At 38.3% G+C, this 22,008-nt stretch overlaps 1 protein-coding gene across 5 annotated transcripts in view; it reads left to right on the top strand.

Annotated features, from left to right (window-relative positions):
* odad2 (outer dynein arm docking complex subunit 2) overlaps nt 1-22,008 on the top strand; it is a 220,142-nt gene that overhangs the window by 133,243 nt on the left and 64,891 nt on the right. For all 5 annotated transcript variants that reach the window (XM_073054733.1, XM_073054734.1, XM_073054735.1 and 2 more), the window contains one exon: nt 4,574-4,816. In XM_073054733.1, coding sequence (XP_072910834.1) covers nt 4,574-4,816 — 243 coding nt within the window. The remainder of the gene's footprint in view (nt 1-4,573; nt 4,817-22,008) is intronic.

Raw genomic sequence — 22,008 nt, 5'->3', positions numbered from 1 at the left:
TGCGTTAGGTAACTTATCATAATCAGAAGGATATAGATACTTTGTGCGACAAGGACAAGATGGGATGAAGGGCCTGTTTCCATACTATGATATGCATATTTTTATGATGTTTAGTACATTGTGATTCTTTTAATATTATGGCACCACATTATCATCAACGAGTGATTATTCTTCAGCAGCACTGTCATTAAATTTCCTTTAAACCCTTGTGAACTGAGAATCTATTTTCTAAATCACATAAACTCTGTTGCAAATTTTTCTGATTTTTATTTTTTATTTTTATATTTGCACTATTTGCAATAATTGTTTTATGATTAATAATCATTCTGGCTGTGTTCATGTGACTTCCGTAAATTATCTATGACTATAGAACAGAGATGAGGAGGTATTTCTTTAGCCAGACGGTAGTGAATCTGTGGAATTCATTGCCACAGATAGCTGTGGAGGCCAAGCAATTGGGTATCAAGTGAGGGTTGATAGGTTCTTAATTAGTCAGGGAGTCAAAGGTTATGGGGAGAAGGTAAGAGAATGGGGTTGAGATGAATAATGAATCAGCCATGATGGAATGGTAGAGCAGACACAATGGGTTGAATGGCCTAATACTGTTCCAATGGTATGTCTGTGATCTTAGAGAAACTTAAAACAGTCCATTTACCCTTCAGTTTATTGCCCATTATGCAAATTTCCTTTTGCATTTTCTTCCCAATCAGTTTCAAAATAGCCATTAGGAGAATTAAGCTTCTGTGAAGTAGTCTAATTTTTCAACAAGATTGTGAAAGGTTTTTGCCACCAATATTTCTTCTATCGAAATCAAAACATTCTTTTTAGTTGCTAGCATATTGCAAAGTTATGAAAAACATACTTCATGTCAATTTTAAATGTACCTGATGTGGAATTTATTTAACTTAATGGGTAATAAATATTGCTAATGTTTCTTGGTCAAACAAAATGACTTAGAAGTTATTGCTCCAGCAAATTACTTGGAATTAAAATTTCCTGTTAAATACCAAATAAATACTTCCGATTAAGGTATGATTAAGAAACATTTATTGAATATTTTCTGCCTCAGCTTCTTAATATTGGCACCATAACATACACAAATTATTGTTGCAGCTATAATTCATCATCTATCATTCATCATATCTTGATTTTTACAGACATCATTGTATCTTCCTTGTTAGCAAAAGAAAACCAAGTTAATATGCAGCTGTGGTCACATCATAGTCAATCCTCCAAAAGATCTACCCTTAGTATGCCCATGAAACAGATAAAAGGAGATCTGGGAACTCTCAATTGTTGAACATTATTTGCAAGTTTCCTTATTAAGATCAGTTCTGTTGTTAACTTTGCAATCTGATTCTGTAATTAACTTGCCCATAAAAGGTGTAGGGTAGTGGTGAAAGGGTGTTATTCTGGCTGTAACTCCATGAGACTGACTATGGTGATACAAATACCACCGGACTAGGCATACCCAGGCATCATTCCTAATGAAGATGCAGAGTTTGTCATTGAAACTTCAGTTATAATCAACACCTGTAACTGGCTGGAAGCCCAAGAACAGTTTATTTGTTAAGTGACATTGTGAGTTACATTTATCATTGAACACCCTCAGGGTAACTATATTTTAACTGGTTCCTAAGCAGGTCTCAACCTGTGGAACCTTTCTAGGTGAGTAGCCATACATGCTACCTCCCCTGCTCCATTCACTCCTTACTAATTCCCTAATTACTCCCTGAAAGACTAGGTTAAAATTACCCATTGATTTTTTTAAATGCTGCTACAAAACAGGGAAGTAAAATGAAATTATACCAATTTAGGCATCAAAAATTGAATTGGTTATGAAAGCCAACATAAAAGCAAAACAGCAGTTATCTTTTTTCAATTAGGCTAAATTGGCAAATAATCTATCCTAATTGATCATTTAAGATACTGTCAATATAATACGAAGAAAAATGTCTTAATACACATGAATTTATGTGCAGTAGTTGTTGAAGACACAAGTGGGAATAAGAACTGAAATAATAGCCAAGTATGAAGTTATTTTTAAAAATACAAGTAAAATAAAGACATATGAGAAATTCGCTCTCATAGAGTTGGAGAAAGCACTTCAGTATAATTGAAAATAAGTTTAGCTGAGAACAAAGGTGTGACCTTTTCTGAGTCTGTTCTTATAACTTTTTGTGATGCTTTCTTATTAGTTCCAGTGATAGTTTTCAGCTCAAAACTTGTATCCAATGATATTAATAATAATCCAATGAGAGTGTCAATTGCTTTAGAGTAATTTTCAGCAGTGCTCCAAAAGATAACAGTTGTTGGTTACTCAAGCACAATCGGCTTTTACTTAGGGGGATATTTTAACCAGAATCCTGCTATTTAACAAACATACACATCTAAACTGCCTTTTTTGTCACTCTCCTCCACAGCAGGCTTCTTCTGCAGGCTGTTCGTACTTAATATAAGCTTTCCTTGGACTTCCAACAACATTTATGTACCTAAAAGTTACTGCAAAGAGGCCTTTGCCTGTATCTATCACTCCAGTTGGTAAAAGATGAGGGAATGATTCATAATCATTTTATTGTAGATTTTATTCATCCATAATTTACAGGATTTTTTAAGACTTCTCTGAGGAGCAATGCTGGCACAAGCAATGCTTCAACAAGACAGTCTTACCATAGACATGAATATGGGCTCATACATGTGCTTGGATGGCACAGTAATGTTTGACTTACTGCACTGTGATAGGACAGTGAAAATAATCATCACATTACCAAAACTACTGTATAATAATTGAATTCTGAGTTGCCTTCCTTGGCTCCATTCTATGGTAACAAAGAATTCTGGCAATACTCACTTTATATAGAGCTTTTCAACCAAATGCATCTCTGGTTACTTATTTGAAAAATGAAATAACACTAATTCTCTAAAAGAGTAAAGCAATGGAATGCTTATATTGGGAGCATAGATTCTTCTTGAATCGATACTGGTTGCAATATCCCTTTCCAAAATGCTCTTCCATTTATTTTCATGTCGTTGGCAAATTTAAGTATCTGACATTCTAATCCTCCTTTAGGTCATTGATATTAAAAGTAGCAATTGATATCCACATTCTTTCAGGCTGGAAAAGATCCATTAATTTGATTCTCTGTCTTCCATGCAATAACCAGTCCAAGTACACTTCCTCCAATACTGTAAGCTCTAATCTTGGACACTAGCTTTTTATGCAGAATCTTGTCAAATGGGCTGTCCAGGGAGGGGTAGCATCTCTGGGGAAAGGACTTGTGTCCATTCTAGGGCAGCTCATTCACCTTTAGTCCCCACTGGAAACTCAACTCTCAATTAGCTGTTTCCATGTGAGAGTAGTAATGGCCTGGTACACCACATCGATAGGTTGGCTAAACCAGATAAGGGTAGCCGGCAGGCCTCATACCCTGGTGAAATAGGGTCACACCTGTCCTAGCATGCAGAGTCAGCTCTGGCTGACTGGGCAGATGAGATCTACAGTGAGATCCAATGGCCAGGAAGGTGATTTTGCAATTCTCCATGGAGAATGAAGAGCATGACAAGACACAGAAGAAATCATACTCATCCACTGTAACCAAAGAAATCACCAGTTGCAATAAATACTCATGCCACTGGACCTGAACTTCTGAGGTCGAGAGAGTGGTACTATGCCCAATGGCCTTTCCATTTTAAAAACTTCCCCCTGCTGGTTTCCTGTCATCATCTAATACTCTGGACAACCACCACCTTTTGGAAGTCAAACTACACTATATTTACAGGTTCCAGTTTATCAACTCAGCCTGTTATATCCTTAAAGAATTGAATGATTTGTAAATTATGACTTATCTTTCATAAAACTATGTTGATATGGAGCAATGTTTCTTGGTGCAATGTGCACAAGATCAGACTACTAGAGCTGCTATCAGAAAATCTAAAAGAGTTGAATTATTTGATAAAAAGAATTGAACTATTGATTAATATTTTAACTGCAACGAATAATACTCTTCTTGTGATATCCTCTTCCTGCTTCTCCTCATGCTTTTCTGGATGCATATTATTGAAGTATATCTTCCTCTCCTTGTTAACTCAATAAGCTAAGTGGGGCCAACAAGCTAGTTGGAAACTTTGTTTCTTCTTTAAACAAAATGATGAAAACAACTTAATGCTGATATGGAGATTTTATTGTGTGTACTTGCATTATGTTAAGTCATTACCAGGATGAGTCTTAATATACTAAGTAAGTAACTTGCTAAGTCAGCAGTATGTTACTCATAACATTTTAAGGAAGATCCTGGACATAAATAATCATATTTAAGAAACCCATAAACACAAAGGCAACATATTAAGGAAACATATTACCTATCAAAATGTATTTTAAGATAATATTTTTACTTAATAATACCTCTATATTATATTAATGTTGAGGTTGACAAGCTTTATCAAAGCATTTTGTGGGATTTGGTCACAATATGCTGTTTGTTTAAGTCCTCAGTTATCTGGCTAGATTTGTGTACATTTGTAACACATTTTGTAAAATAGTCTGTATCAGATTTTTTCTCACTTTTTCTTAAAGGTTTAAAAACCTAAAAATTGTTCAAACATTGATTAGTCTACTGGTTGGTCAACCCGAAGAAGTCCTTATCAATGTCGTCGGAGCCTTGGGGCAATGTGCACGAGACCAGACTATTCGAGCTGCTATCAGAAAATCTCAAGGAATTGAACCTTTGGTTAATCTTTTAACTGGAACAAATAATGCTCTTCTTGTAAATGTCACCAAAGCAGTGGGTGAATGTGCTGTTGATCCTGAAAATATGGCGTAAGTACTTTATCTATATTTTTGAATTGGTTGTCAAATGTATCATTCCTCATAGAAATATTCTTTGCTTCTATGCTTTGAAGAAGCAGGCTGTCCCTTATTCAAGGCAGAGATTATATTACATGGACTGTAAGTATATAATAGTCATAAGCTATGTGTCATAGGATATTGAAATATATAATAACAAACTGAACACAGCACTTTAACTAGCTCCTTAAAAATGATAACAATAGGAATAATGACATGTATAGAGTGGAGAGCTATTTTTGTCCTACTGTTCATGTTTAGTGACCCAAGTGATATTTCATCTTGTGATTTAATAGTCAGGGAATAGGTGAGCAAATGTTGGACATTATCTGCCTTACAGATTAATATATTGTGACATTTTTATTCCTTATTATTTTTTTCTATTCCATCCTTCTACCTGTCCTTCAAGCTGTCAATAGTGGACTATTTAAAGACATTCAAAAGAATCTGCAAATAATTTCCACCTCCCTCCTCATCCTTTGGTGTTGTTTATATTCAAAGATTGCCAAATTAAGTTGGCTTCTATCTGGCACCCCAGCAACCTTAATTGGATTGGTCTTATTATGTGAAAAGTAAGAACAGAAAATGCTGGAAACATTCATCAGATTAGGAAAGAAAAAACATATTAAGTTTTCAGGTTAATGACCTTCCCTCAGAACAGGGAAAGAGTAAAATCAAGTTTCAAGTTGTAGAGAGGATGGCTAAGAATGCTACTTTTCCATATACTCTCCCATCCACCAAGGTTCTTCCTTTGTTTAGTTTTCCCATTCTGCCCCCTTCCTCCCCTACCTGGTTCCATCTATCCATAGTCTCCCCACTCCACCAAATGATTTTACCAGCCCCTGTCTTGCTCCTGTCCTGTACTGCTATTACTGGCAATCTTTCTCCTTCGCTCTTAGTCCTAGTGCAAGGACTCTACCCAAAATGTCATCTTGCACCTTTTGACTCTACAGATGTTGCTTTGTTCTTTGGTTAGGACAAAGGATTTTTTCATCTCTGTTTTTATTTTCACAGATGCTACCTGACCTGCTAAACATTTTTCAGTACTTTCTGTTTTCATTTTAGATCTCCAGCTTGAAATTTTTAAGTTTAATTTTCTTTCATTACACAGCAATCTTTTGATTACCAAATATAAATAAAATGTGTTTAAAAGTCCTTCGTTTTATAATGTTTAATTGAATCAGCCTGTCTTCAAACCTCAAAGCAGTGCACCTGATATTAAAGCAGAGGCATAGTATCAAGGGCCACTGTCCATAAATTGACCCACACAGACTAAAGCATAAATCAGTCTATTGTACTTACAAAGTGAATAATCCCATGTTTCCAATCAGTTCAGTTATATAAATCATTCCAAAGTACCACTCTAGTAGATAAATATTATTCCATACTTATGGTGCGTTGAAACCAGGTACAAAGTATTCCCTGTATAATATTTCAATTAAGCTATCCTTATTAAATAAATTATTCAGCAAAAAAAATTAGTTGAAATTAGTTCCACTGTATTTCAGGCTTGTTCTATTTCAAGTTCACATTTCTTTTTTGTAATGATACACGTCATGTTATAAGGCCCCATTTTCCCTGCATGACATGTTGGAATATCAGTCAAGCGTGACTGCTCTGTCATGGTTTGCCATCAATTTTTTTCTACATTTTTTGAAAGCTGCCTTGAACAACAAACTTTATTTCTATAACAATAAAATGAAGTACAGACTATATTGCAAACAGTACATAACATTGAAGTCATTCCAAGCACTTTCTAAAACATACTCATAGGTAAGTAAACACATGAATCTTCGAGAATTTGGATGAGCCTTTAGAGTGAGTGATGTCAAGGTAGCTTCAGATATGGCCCCAGTGGAGTTGCAAAGGGAGGGACAAAACATGAAAACTGGAGAGTCAGAATGTTTGGTTTTGTAGGGCTGGGTGAGGTTACAGAGATAAGAAGGAGTTTTTAGGGTTTAAGGATGGCAATTTTTTCATTTTGATTAAGTGCTTTGCACACCAGGTGTAAACATAGAATAGGAATGAAAAAGGACAAATTTAGGATTCTATACACACTTTGGAAAAGATTAGCATATGTAGTTGTTGCACTTCATTCTGCATTCTATTATTATTTTCCCTTATACCACCTCAATTCACTGTGTAATGATTTGATCTGTATGAACAGTATATAGGACAAGCTTTACACTGTATCATGGTACTTGTACCAATAATGAACCATTTCCAATTCCATTTTATGGAAGTGGGTCTCCATGGATTTTGGAAAACCTGGTGCAAAGTCCTGCATGGTGAGCTAGTCAAAAGCTAAATGCTCATGGGATCCAAGTGGCAAATTGGATCCAAAACATTCTCAGTAAAAGAGAGATATGTGTAATGTTTGATGGCTATTATCATGAGAGAAATCAGTTTTAGTGGGTTCTGCATGGCTCATTCATTTGTACTGTACATAAATGAGTGAGATTTAAATGTGGATGGTATGATAAATAATTTATTTTTTAATATTTTATTGATTTCTTACAAAAAAGAATATAGAGCACAGGAGGATATATATCATATATCAATTACAATATATTTGAATCACATTTATAGTCTCATTACCCCATATTCATGTAAATTAAATTGAATCATAATATTGAAAAGTTATAATTTTATTATACAAAAAATCTAAACCCACTTCCAAGAAAAGCTGTTTGTTAAAGGAAGAAAAAAAGGAAAAAAAATCCTTATTGTATAGTAAAACATATTATTAGCCAACACCTGTACTTGATAACAAATCAAAGATTTTGAAAATAATTCAAAAAAGGTCCCCACAATGTTAGAAAGTCTTGTCTTGATTCAGAAATTGAATAATTTCTGACAGGAGTAAACTAGACATCTAGAAAATGAAGATAGTCTGGTCAATTGGCAGTAAAATGCAAACAAAACTAATTCAAAAGAAGTGTGAAGCAGTGTATTTGAGCAAGTATAAAGCAGCAAGATAAGATATTAAGTGCTGTGGAAGAGCAAAAGAATGTCTACAAGTTGTCAAAGGTAATAGATCAGGTCAATAAGGTAGTTAAACAATCATATGAGATATTTTATTAGCCAAAACACAGACACAAATACAGAAAGCATGTTATCAGAATAGAGGTAGATACAATAGAGGTGTTCTAAGAGGTTTTTGGAGATTCAAGATTGTTTAATGTCATTTTCTGTACACAAGTATAAGGAGAATGTTACTCCAGATGCAATGCAGCACCACAAACACAAAAGATAAATAACACAATAATAATAAAAAACAATAAATATAAATACATAAAATGGCTTATATACATAGATTAATTGTATGTCCATAAAATGATGCTAAGCTGTATATAGATGACTGACAGGAAATAATAAGACACTGGTCAGGTTAGTGGGTGGAGGTGTTGATCAGCCTTACTGCTTGGGGAAAGTAACTGTTTTTGAATCTAGTGGGCCCTGGTGTAGATGCTACATAGCCTGCTTCCTAGTGGGAGTGGGACAAACAGTCCATAAGCAGGGTGTGTGGTTTAAATAGACAGTTGAAAATACAGGCCATGGAGGAATGTAGAGTACTGTGCATCCTAGATTTTTATATGGTTTCAGATGGTATGGCCTCCACATCAAGGCTGTCTGGGATTACCTGGAGAGACAGAAGCAAGCAAGATGGCCAAGTTCTGCAGAAGAACTATGGCAAGTTATCCAAAATGCCTGGAACAACCTACCAGCCTTTAAAAAAAAACTATAAAACTATAAAACTGTTAGCTACACTGTGAAGCTAAGAGAATTGATGCAATTTTAAAGACAAGGGTGGTCACACCAAATATTGATTTAATTCAGTTTTGTACTATTTACTGCACTATATAGTATCTTTTTGATAATTAGAAACTTTTCATTTCATTATTTTTGAAAGCATCTTCACTTTACTATTTTTTACGTGTGCCTAAAACTTTTGCACAATACTGTAGATCATATACAGGCAGAAGGGGTTAATTTAATTCGGTGTCATGTTCGGCATAGACATTGTGAGCCAAGAGCCTGTTCCTGTGTTATACTGTTCTATGTTCTATAAAGGCACAAAGGTAATGTGACTAAACACATTGATGAAGGTAGAGCAGTAGGTGCAGTGTATATGGATTTCAGCAAGGCATCTGACCAGGTACCCCATTCAGTGCTTGTTGAGAAAGTAAGGAGGCATGGGATCCAAGGGGACATTGCTTTGTGGATCCAAAACTGACTTGCCCACAGAAGGCAAAGAGTGGTGTAGACAGGTCATATTCTGCTTGGAGGTCGGTGATCAGTGAGGTGTCTCAGGGATCTGTTCTAGGAACCTTACTCTTCATGATTTTTCTAAATGACCTGGATGAGGAAGTGGAGGGATGGGTTAGTAAATTTGCTGATGGCACAAAGGTTGGAGGTGTTGTGGATAGTGTGGAGGGCTGTCATAGGTTACAGCAGGACATTGATAGGATGCAAAACTGGGCTGAGAAGTGGCAGATGGAGTTCAACCCAGATAAATGTGAGGTGCTTCACTTTGGTAGGTCAAATATGATGGCAGAATATAGTGTTAAGGTAAGACTCTTGGCAGTGTGGAGGATCAGAGGGATCTTGGGGTCTGAGTCCATAGGACACTCAAAGCTGCTGCACAGGTTGACTCTGTGATTAAGAAGGTGTATGGTGTATTGGCCTTCATCAATCGTGGGATTAAGCTTAAGAGCTGAGAGGTAATGTTGCAGCTATACTGGACCCTGGTCGGACCCCATTTGGAGTATTGTGCTCAGTTCTGGTTGCCTCACTATAGGAAGGATGTGGAAACCATAGAAAGGGTGCAGAGGAGATCTACAAGGATGTTGCCTGGATTGGGGAGCATGCCTCATGAGAATAGGTTGAGTGAACTCGGCCTTTTCTCCTTGGAGTGACGGAGGATGAAAGGTGACCTGATAGAGGTGTATAAGATGATGAGAGGCATTGATCGTGTAGATAGTCAGAGGCTTTTTCCCAGGGCTGAAATGGTTGCCACAAGAGGACACAGATTTAAGGTGCTGTGGAGTAAGTACAGTGGAGATGTCAGGTGTAAGTTTTTTACTCAGAGAGTGGTGAGTGCGTGGAGTGGGCTGCCAGCGACGGTGGTGGAGGCGGATACGATAGGATCTTTTAAGAGACTTTTGGACAGGTACATGGAGCTCAGGAAAACAGAGGGCTATGGGTAACCCTAGGTAATTTCTAAGGTAAGGATATGTTCGGCACAGCTTTGTCGGCCGAAGGGCCTGTATTGTGCTGTAGGTTTTCTATGTTTCTATGTTCTATATAATGCTAGAGTAGTAGAATACTAGTAAGGACACAATGTAAATATTGTTTAATATAATGTGACACTGCAGGAATTGATGGTCAGAAGTGCATTTATTTCAACGTAAGGAGTATTACAGGTAAGGTAGATAGAAACAGGCACTGCATTCGTCATGGAACTATGACATTGTAGCTATGGTTGGAAGAAAGTAGGACAGGTATAGATGTTTGAGAGGAAACCAGGTGGGGCAACTTGCATTACTGATCATGCAACATGCCAGAGAACTCCGTGTCGGTGAGCTTAACGTCAATGACGGGTAAATTACTGGAGCGGATTCTGAGGCTATGTCCACACTAGACTGGATAAGTCTGTAACTGAAGCTTTTTCTCTTTGTTTTGACCCTCCGTCCACACTGAAATGGTGTTTTCCTCCCCTGAAAACAGAGCTTTTCTAAAACGCCTTCCAGAGTGTTTAAATCTGAACACGTTGGTTGGGCAGAGTAATGTGGACGGGTAACTGGATATTTTTTAAAATGCTGTCATGACGTGCCGGAACAGATGCTGGCAGCAGCGTGGCATTTCATTGTTTTCTTGAACATAACCTAACAATTTCAGAACAGACAGCAACGTGACTGAAGCCAGAAGAGTTAGAAATGTACTCACCAAATACTTTGACCCATAACTTACTGAATAAATAAGTATACTCACTTTGCCCTGGTTTCTTTCCTTGTATGAAGGTGGTTTACCTATTTATGCAAGTACTTCTCTGACAATAGATGTGTAACAGACTACTGTAACATTGTATGGAAATACAAGATAACACTGATGCAGACATGTTTTATACATTTAACAAGGTGCTTTATTAATGCAACAGAGTTAGTCAGTTTTTCAATGTTCGTCATCAGCCGGGTCATACTGTCCGTGAACTCCCAGTCGGTTGCCTCCATACGCTCCAGTATTTGTTTTTTTAGTTTTAAGTCCTCCTGCATGAGAGCCAACAGCTGTCCGTTGTTTAAGTTTTTCTAGTCTGTAACTGTACAAATGTGCACTGTCTTTCACGGCGAGATTCAACACCAAACATGTCGCTTGTTTTCGGTAGATATGTCCTGCGCATGCGCAGTAGGAGGAGATTCGCCAAAATATCCGTTTTAATGTGGACAGATGTATTTTTGCATTTTGGAACAGGGAGGAAAGACTTTTATCATTGATAAGAGGGATAAAACTGAACATGTTGGTGGTAGTTTGTCAGAAACTTTTTAAACCTAGCCTGGTTGAAATCCCCCGTGATGAAGGCATCAGGGTGCACAGTCTCATGGTGCTCGGCTCCTCCAGTGCCACCTCCACATTTGCCAGGGCTGGAATGTACGCTTCTACCAGAATGACAGCAGAGAACTCCCTCCTCAGATTTGAACAGACAATTCTTTACAGTCGGGTGTTTCAGGTCAGGGAGTGTGACACAGCAGAATCACCAGATCGGTGCACTATGATGAGTTTATCATGAAGCAAGCACCAATTCCTCTACCTTTACCTGAAGCCATTGAGTGGTCTAAGTAATGGAAGATACAACCCTTAGGCTGGAGCACATTGTCTGGAGTACTGGGGATGAGCCATGTCCCTGTGCAGCAGAGTATACTACAGTCCCTGATGACCCTCTATTACCGTAGTCTTGCTCTGATAATCTTCAACTTTATTTTCCAGCAACTATACATTAGGCAGAAGAATGGTAGGGAGATGAGGGTTCCTTAGAGCCATGTGCTTCCATTTTACTTGCAGTCCTTCATGTTTACTGAGACACTGGACATATTCCCTGAGCTTCCAGCTGCTGCACTCGCTCCCTGAATGGTCCGGTTTCCCAGTTCTGAAGATGTCTAGTTCTTATAAATAGTTTGAAACAATCTTACTTACTGCAGTGGCTGAAGCTACAAATTTCAGCTGCAGTAGTTGTAAATGGGAGTACAGTGAACTCCAATTATTTGGGACACATCAAGACCAGTACATTTTGACACAATTAGCTGAAGTTTCACGGAAATAGTTAAAAGGTAGAAAAAAAAGATAAACTACCATTTAACTAGGTAACTAATTATGTGCTGTTTTTAAATGAAATATGGAACAACTTAGAACACTATCAATACTGTTATAATACTATAAAACTGTATATTAGTTCCTAATAGATATTGACGGAGGAATTAATCCAGTGTACACTACTGTGTTCTTTTGATTGACTGTAAATGTTAGTAGGCTGTCTCCATACAATGCAATTGACAAATGCATCCTCCAAATCTTCATTTTCATCCTAACATTCAAGATGATTATCAATACCTTCATTTTCTTTGTAGTACCTAACTTTTTGAAGCAGTGAAATAATTTCATTTTAACTCCTGGCCATTTCTGTCATCTCCAAGTCTAAACGTTTGAAACTGTAGTCAGCAAAACAGTTCAGAGTTGTCTTACTGCTTATTTCTTGCCAACTGTTGGTGAGAAAAGTCACTGCTTTTTAAAAACCAGCACACGCAACTGACACTATTTAAAAACTGCTCTAAATATGGGGTAGTGACTAATGGCAACACAAGTGCATGCATCTGACGCTGTTCAGCACAGTCTCCTACCCTAATTAAAGGCCATAGTGTCACAAATAAATGAAGGGAAACCCAGCTATTTTCTAGATTCATTTTTGTTCTGTAAGAATGCCTCAAATAAGCAGCTGCCCCGATTAACTGTTGGCCCAATTAACTGGAATCCCTAGTATTTAATTATTCCCTTGGGAAGTGCACACAGATCAAGACCCTTTATTTGCATGCTTATCAATTGGATTGCTAAATACACAGAGAACCTCAAAGCAAAGCAAATTGCAAATGCTTGTGAAAACCCCTTTTACTAGGCATCTCTGGAAAACTGGTGTGTTAGCCCCTGGCTAACAGCCACTGGATTCTGCGGTGAGAAACCCACCTTCTCAGGCTTTGTATCTCTAGGGTGTATACACTTTTGGTCTCACCAAACCCGTGAGGTTGGATGTCTCGCCCACCCAAACCCTCATTTGTGTGAATGCTCTGTGACTTACTGCCCCAGTTAAAAAATAACAAATCGTATACAGCATACAATTATAAAGAACTATATTTAAGAATGTTCATTTAAGCAAACAGTTATTAAATGGTCTGCGTGAAAGCACACACCATCTTCCGAATGTTGCTCAAAATCCATCTTGAACAAACAGGTCTCCCACGGGAGTGTTGGCCCTTCCTCCTTGAAGCCATGCATTTAGCAATGGTCTTTCAGATACTGGAATAGCTGGATGTCATATCTCCTAATTTGCAGTGAACCATTACATAAAGTCATCACAGATGCATCCAGCTCAAGCAGAGAGAAATTGATTTTCTTCACATTGATCAGGAAACATCAGCCAAATTTGCCAAGATTACTAACTTCACAACTGTTAGAAAATAGGTGCTGCCCATACCATACTCTAGGTTTCATAAACAAACATATGAGCTTATCACCCCCAGAATATATTTTCAAGTTTACATGTGATCTGTGGTGAAAGATCTTTGTAGCAATGCCATATTTCTGGGGAAACTTTCACTATCCTTTCTAGCCTTTGAAGGTTCTGATTAAATTTGGGGTTGGGCTGAATGTCAGAATTGCAATCACAGCCATAAGACCACAAACATAGTAGAGTGTTTCCTCAGGACCTTCAAGATACAATTCTGGGGTTCATTTCTATTCTCTGGGAAATTATCTGGATATTCTTTCTTCATTACCCTTAGATTAAAGGCTTCCTTAACTTATTACTCATTGACGTTTCCCAGTATAAAATTGGTATGTGATTGACATATAAGCTACCCTTTTCCTTCGGACAGACTGTACTCACCCTGAACTTCACATAATTTCCCTCTTGATTCTTCAGGTACATTTGTCAGCGTCTACTGTTCTGTAGTTCAACAGCTCTGAGCAGAAACATTTTGGTGAAAACACAACGTAAGAGTTTAATTTAAAGATTTATCGCATTGTAACACTTGGGACAACATTACAGTTACTGCAGTGAAGGACGACACTAAAATAGAGACACTGTTCACATCAGAAAGACATCCAGATATTTGTGGAGAAATTGAATCTAGTATTGTGGGCCAAAGGGCCTATACTGGTGCTGTAGTATTCTATGTTCTGTGTTCTATATTGTAGGATCTCAGCCATCTGGAAAGTGATGACTGATTTTTCATATGTACTCAACAGGCAAAGATAACTGATTTTATAAACAGTACTCTGTTGTGTGGTAAAAACAATTGGGCCACTATATCATTTGGTAATTTATTTGATGTGGATCCTCACCTTGCAGTACTCTTTTTGTTTATAGCAATACATCTTCTAGTTAGCCTACAAACTAGAGTAGTACTGTTATTGAAAAGCTCTTTAAGACATATTAAAACTACTGTTTTACTATTTAATGATAAAGACCCCATTAAGTCTTAAAATGACTATGACCATTTTTTCTGGTCCAGAACCTCAAGAGTAACAATTGAATATGCATGATTAATTGGGAGATTTACCATCATGATCTAATTTTCAACTCTAGTACATAGTGCAGAGACATTAATGATGCCATATCTAATTATGATCATTTCTTTCTCCATAGTATTTTTCCAAAATTATTAGGTAACATGCTAGTTTCTGAAACCCTCATCTATGCTTTAGTTATCTGTAGATTCAAGTATTCTCATTGCTTTGTTGAGTAGCATCCCATTTTTAACCTGCTGTGTACTGGAACTCACCCAAAAAGTAGCAGTCCATATCGTAAATCTTAACAGCATCCCCATGGTCACTAATCTATGTTGGCTGCTGGTCTAGCAGTATGTAATGGTTTTAAAATTCATACCCATGCTTTCAAGTTCCTCCACAGACAGCCCCCCAACCCATTTCAGCCCCACAGGATTTTCACACTCTAAATCTGGCCTGATTTTAATCCCTTCACCAATATCAGCTTAGTATTACTGCCTGTTGAATAATTTTGCAATTCCTTCCATAAAACTCTCCATATCGCTTCACCATCTTTCAAAGTACCCTTTAAAATAGACCTCCTGTCCAAAATTTTTTGACACCTGTCCTAGTATCTCGTTTATGTGGCTCTGCATAAACATTTGTGAGATAACAGTTGTACAAAATATAACAGGATATTTTATGTTAAATCGTGTTATATAAGTGTATTGTTGTTTGTTATATAACTAAACCGTATTTTGCCAGGTACAGGTCCTCCCTACCTTATGAATATCTGACTTATGTACAGCATGTGCATGTGAGCAAGCTGTTGAGAGAGTGGCAGTATGGATTTGTCAGCTTCTGTAAGGCCCTAGGAATCCTCTTCCGTATGGGTAAAGGGTTTATGGCTACATTTTACTTTGTGAACTGTTCAGGTTGTGAAGAGTTCACAGGAATAGAATCCTGCCCAAACCTCAGGAGGACCTATATCATTGCAGAGGGAGAATTTCCACTTTGTTTTTCAAAATGTTGATATTTTTCCTGCCAACCTATAAGATTTATGCAACAATGAATAGACATCTAAATTCTTATAGGCACAGTAATACAATTTATACTGATTACATTGCATCACTCATTGATGAATTATATTCCATGTAGAAAACACACTTTGTATTTCTTGGCATGACATGGCCTATAGTGTGTAAGTAAGTGTGGTTGAAGTCATGGATTTGAGTCTTAAAGTGTAATTGAGAAACAGAGCTCAAGGGACAAAAAATAGCTTGGTGGTCATGCTTCACTGAGTAAAATTCCACAGCTCATAAATGATGTGATTGCTAAATATGACCCTTTTATAAAAAGTAAAAATCACAAACTTATGTGAATGATGACTAAAATGACTGTAGTGTACCAGGTAGACCATGTAATGGACTGGTAGATCAATGATATTGTGGAAGAAGTTTATGCCAAGTTGTTACTAACATTAAAGTATGGTCTGAAAGGTGCAAATAATAAAAGACTTCAGCTATATATTTTTATGGATGGAAGAGAAAGGATTAGATTCCTCCAGTAGCTAAGTCAGCAAACAAAAGTGCTGATAAGTTCTTCAAAAATGACTTCATATCACAAGTAGGTATTGAAACACCAGTCTTTTGATGATTTCCTTTCAAGGCTTAGTAAATGTAAATTCAGGGAAGTATTTGAAAGATTAGTGGACCAACAGATTTATGACATAACATACCCAGATGTGCAGAAAGTTTTGATTAGAAAGTTAAAGCTCAGCATTAGCTCAAACCACAGGTATATCTAAAACATAGGCAGCCATAAATAGACAACTGTAGACACCACATACTTGCTAAAGAGCCAATATCCAGATAATTCCAGGGAAAGTTGATGTAGTTAGAAAATAGGAATAAAAGGATGAAGACCAAACTGGGAGAAACCTATGCAGGAACTGCGGATGAACTATGAGTTCAAAGGGAAAATGCCTCATATACAACTCAAACTATAGATTTGTAACAAGTGCAACGTTGGTAGAAAATGTGCAAATAGGAAATGAAAAGAAAGAAAATGCCAAAGGAAGAGTGAGAGAAGCAATAGGCAAGAAACAAAACCAGCACATCATTGCCATGAAAGTTGACGGAGTTTAAGTGGCTTCCAACTATTAGAACTGAACATCTGCATGATGTGACTGGATGGGACAATTCCTGGAGAAATGAAAAAGCATGGCAATCAAACTCACGTCTGACATTGGAGAGAGTTCAGAGAAGATTCACAAGAATGATTCCAGGAATGAAAGGATTATTGTATGAGGAACGTCTGGCAGCTCTTGGGCTGTATTTCCTAGAGTTCAGGAGAATGAGAGGGGGGATCTCATAGAAATATTCCGAATGTTAAAAGGCCTGAACAGATTAGATATGGCAAAGTTACTTCCCATGGTAGAGGAGCATAGGACACGATGGAACGACTTCAGGATTGAAAGGCATCCATTTAGAGCAGAGGTACAGAGAAATTACTTTAGACAGAGGGTGATAAATCTGTGGAATTTGTTGCCACAAGCAATAAGTTGCATTTAAGGCAGAGATAGATTGGTTCTTGATTAGCCAGGGCAGCAAGGGGTGTGGGGAGAAGGCAGGGGAGAGGGGATGACTGGAAGAATTGGATCAGCCCATGATTGAATGGTGGAGCAGACTCGATGGACCAAATGGCCTAATTCTGCTTCTATATCTTATGGTCTTATCTGATAACCTAAAGCTAAAAGTAAGTATGGTAGCACAAAGTAACATCATAATCTACACAGGTTATTCCAAAAGACCTGATAGTCAGACTCACAGAAAAATACAGCATGGAAACGGATCCTTAAGCCATCAAGTCCATATTGACCATTATGCACCCATTTATACATCCTACATTAATCCCATTTTTGTTCTCTCCACTTTAATCAACCAGCCCCCCCCCCCCCACCTACCTAGATTTTATCACTCACTCACTTATGCATTTAAGACATTTTATAGTGCCAGTAAACCTCCCAACCCACAAACCTTTGAAATGTGGCAAGAAACTGGATGCCTCAGAGGAAGCGCACAGTCACAGGGAGAAGGTGTGAACTCCAAATAGAGAGTACGCATGGTAAGGACTGAACTTGTCTCTTTTGTGCTGATACAACAGGTCTTTCTATTAGCTGTACCAGTGTACTTCCACAAAATCTGATGGTGTCGATACTAAAATGTAAGGTTGACTGCATATGGAAGAGGTGAAAAGTGGCATAGCTTAGCCTAGCTTCTTTTTGATCTTTTTATTAATATGTTGATATTAATAGCCTAGCTTCAGATAGGGGTCTCACAGAGGAATGACTGCTGAAGTTGAACTAAGAAAGATGTGAAGATCCACAGTTTATCTCATTATCTCAGTAAAGCATGAGATTTAAGAAATAATGATGAGAATTTAAAGCAAAATGTTGTTCAAATAAATAAACAAACTGGCTTAACTTAAATCTAACTTGTGTTTGGCTGAAGCAGTTGTATGCTTTAAGGATTTGGAATATCACATTACAATTGACCCTAAATGAAGCAGAATAGATTATCCATGCAGACTATCAAATGAGTTGAAATAGAAGTGATTAAGGATTATAGTCACTAAACCTATGAACTTCATTATAGTGAAAAGGATGACATAAATGGACAGTCCTAGACTCAAAAGATGTGAATCAGATCAAGAGGAACCCACTCCAAGTCTGGAAAAAGTGCCAGCATTGTTTATCGGGATGGAGGCCGGTGACTAGCGGGGTGCCTCAGGGATCTGTTTTGGGCCCAATGTTGTTTGTAATATACATAAATGATCTGGATGATGGGGTGGTAAATTGGATTAGTAAGTATGCTGATGATACTAAGGTAGGAGGTGTTGTGGATAATGAGGTGGGTTTTCAAAGCTTGCAGGGAGATTTATGCCGGTTAGAAGAATGGGCTGAATGTTGGCAGATGGAGTTTAATGCTGAGAAGTGTGAGGTTCTACATTTTGGCAGGAATAATCCAAATAGAACATACAGGGTAAATGGTAGGGCATTGAGGAATGCAGTGGAACAGAGAGATCTAGGAATAACAGTGCATAGTTCCCTGAAGGTGGAGTCTCATGTAGATAGGGTGGTGAAGAAGGCTTTTGGAACGCTGGCCTTTATAAATCAGAGCATTGAGTACAGAAGTTGGGATGTAATGTTAAAATTGTACAAGGCATTGGTAAGGCCAAATTTGGAATATTGTGTACAGTTCTGGTCACTGAATTATAGGAAAGATATCAATAAATTAGAGAGAGTGCAGAGACGATTTACTAGGATGTTACCTGGGTTTCAGCACTTAAGTTACAGAGAAAGGTTGAACAAGTTAGGTCTCTATTCATTGGAGCGTAGAAGGTTGAGGGGGGATTTGATCGAGGTATTTAAAATGTTGAGAGGGTTAGATAGAGTTGACGTGAATAGGCTGTTTCCATTGAGAGTAGGGGAGATTCAAACGAGAGGACATGATTTGAGAGTTAGGGGGCAAAAGTTTAAGGGAAACACGAGGGGGTATTTCTTTACTCAGAGAGTGATAGCTGTGTGGAATGACTTCCTGTAGAAGTAGTAGAGGCCAGTTTAGTTGTGTCATTTAAGGTAAAATTGGATAGGTATATGGACAGGAAAGGAGTGGAGGGTTATGGGCTGAGTGCGGGTAGGTGGGACTAGGTGAGATTAAGAGTTCGGCACGGACTAGGAGGGCCGGAATGGCCTGTTTCCGTGCTGTGATTGTTATATGGTTATATGGTTATATTAGCAAAGGGTATGGATTTCAGCAAACCTGATGCGAGGAACATGTATGGAATGTAAAGCTTAATATGGAGTCTTTATTACATCAGCTGTATGAAGCCAGTTCTGATATCTACATGCACAAAATCATGAGGGACATAGACAAAGTCAATAGACAATAGACAATAGGTGCAGAAGTAGACCATTCGGCCCTTCAAGCCTGCACCGCCATTCTGAGATCATGGCTGATCATCTACTATCAATACCCGGTTCCTGCCTTGTCCCCATATCCCTTGATTCCCCTATCCATAAGATACCGATCTAGCTCCTTCTTGAAAGCATCCAGAGAATTTGCCTCCACTGCCTTCCGAGGCAGTGCATTCCAGACCCCCACAACTCTCTGGGAGAAGAAGTTTTTCCTTAACTCTGTCCTAAATGACCTACCCCTTATTCTCAAACCATGCCCTCTGGTACTGGACTCTCCCAGCATCTGGAACATATTTCCTGCCTCTCTCTTGTCCAATCCCTTAATAATCTTATATGTTGCAATCAGATCCCCTCTCAATCTCCTTAATTCCAGCGTGTACAAGCCCAGTCTCTCTAACCTCTCTGCATAAGACAGTCTGGACATCCCAGGAATTAACCTTGTGAATCTATGCTGCACTTCCTCTACAGCCAGGATGTCCTTCCTTAACCCTGGAGACCAAAACTGTACACAATACTCCAGGTGTGGTCTCACCAGGGCCCTGTACAAATGCAAAAGAATTTCCTTGCTCTTGTACTCAATTCTCTTTGTAATAAAGGCCAACATTTCATTAGCCTTCTTCACTGCCTGCTGCACTTGCTCATTCACTTTCAGTGACTGATGAGCAAGTACTCCTAGATCTCTTTGTATTTCTCCCTTACCTAACTCTACACTGTTCAGATAATAATCTGCCTTCCTGTTCTTACTCCCAAAGTGGATAACCTCACACTTATTTACATTAAACGCCATCTGCCAAGTATCTGCCCACTCACCCAGCCTATCCAAGTCACCCTGAATTCTCCTAACATCCTCATCACATGTCACACTGCCACCCAGCATAGTATCATCAGCAAACTTGCTGATGTTATTCTCAATGCCTTCATCTAAATCGTTTATGTAAATCGTAAACAGCTGTGGTCCCAATACCGAGCCCTGTGGCACCCCACTAGTCACCACCTGCCATTCCGAGAAACACCCATTCACCGTTACCCTTTGCTTTCTATCTGCCAACCAGTTTTCTATCCATGTCAATATCTTCCCCCCAATGCCATGAGCTCTGATTTTACCCACCAATCTCCTATGTGGGACCTTATCAAATGCCTTCTGAAAATCAAGGTACACTACGTCCACTGGATCTCCCTTGTCTAACTTCCTGGTTACATCCTCGAAAAACTCCCAATAGATTAGTCAAGCATGATTTGCCCTTGGTAAATCCATGCTGGCTCGGCCCAATCCTATCACTGCTATCTAGAGATGCCACTATTTCATCTTTAATAATGGACTCTAGCATCTTCCCCACTACTGATGTTAGGCTGACAGGGTGATAGTTCTCTGTTTTCTCCCTCCCTCCTTTCTTAAAAAGTGGGATAACATTAGCACAAGTCAGTGTGCTCAGCCTTTTCTCCAGGGATGAGAAATGAAGAGCTAGAGGACGTACGTTTAAGTTGGACACACAGAGGTGTGGGGGGAGGAGGGGGAGGAAAGATTTAATAGGAACTTGAGGGACAACTTTTTCATCAGAGGATGGTCAGTATATAGAATGAGCTGCCAGTGGAAGTGGCTGAGGCAGGTACATTATCAACATTTAAAAGCTTCTTAGGCAGATACTAGGTAGGAAAGGTTTAGAGGGATATTGGGCTAAACATGGGCAAATGGGACTAAAATAGATGGGAATCTTGGTCAGCAAGCACCACCTGGGCTGAAGGGCTTGATTCCATACTGCTGGACTCTATGACTCTATCTACTTTTAGCTTTAGGGTACACCAGAATGTGGTTTCTAGCAGATATGGCTTATAAGATGTGAGGGGTAGATATTATAGAAGGTGACATTCAAGTCCATGGACTGGGTGACAGGAGATTTACAACAGTGTTTGTTACCAATGTTGGAAAATTGTTGTTATGAAGAGTGATTGCATGTGTTGTGTTTCTTTTTTGTCTGGAAGAGCTGGCTCAAAGGGGAGACTCAGCGGAGATGTACAGTATAAAGTTACAAAAGACCTAGACAATTATGTAGGAAGGATTTATTTCCCTTAGAAGAAGGGTAAAAAATGATGGGTTTAAATGTAATTGTTTTTGGAAGTAAAGAGGAAGAATGAGAACAAATGTTTTTGGCAAGGTTGGTAGCGGTTTGGATCTCACTGCCTGAAAGAGAGGAGAGATGTCAAACTGTGGAATGAATAAATAGAGATCTGCATTGTTAGAGGATCTATTACTCTGTAACTCTTATCTAACAGTTCCAAACAGAAGCAAGTACATACTAGAGCATCAAAAATATACAGATATTGGTGACCAGTGGTTTTTTGTGTAGATTAGTTCTGGGACCAGTACTTTTGAGATTCCAGTTGCCTCCAACCTGATGGCATGAACATCAATTTCTTGAACTTCTGGTGATGCCCC

This window comes from Hemitrygon akajei, chromosome 8 (assembly GCF_048418815.1).
Source record: "Hemitrygon akajei chromosome 8, sHemAka1.3, whole genome shotgun sequence".
NCBI lineage: Eukaryota > Metazoa > Chordata > Chondrichthyes > Myliobatiformes > Dasyatidae > Hemitrygon > Hemitrygon akajei.
This window is presented reverse-complemented; position numbering and strand designations above follow the sequence as displayed.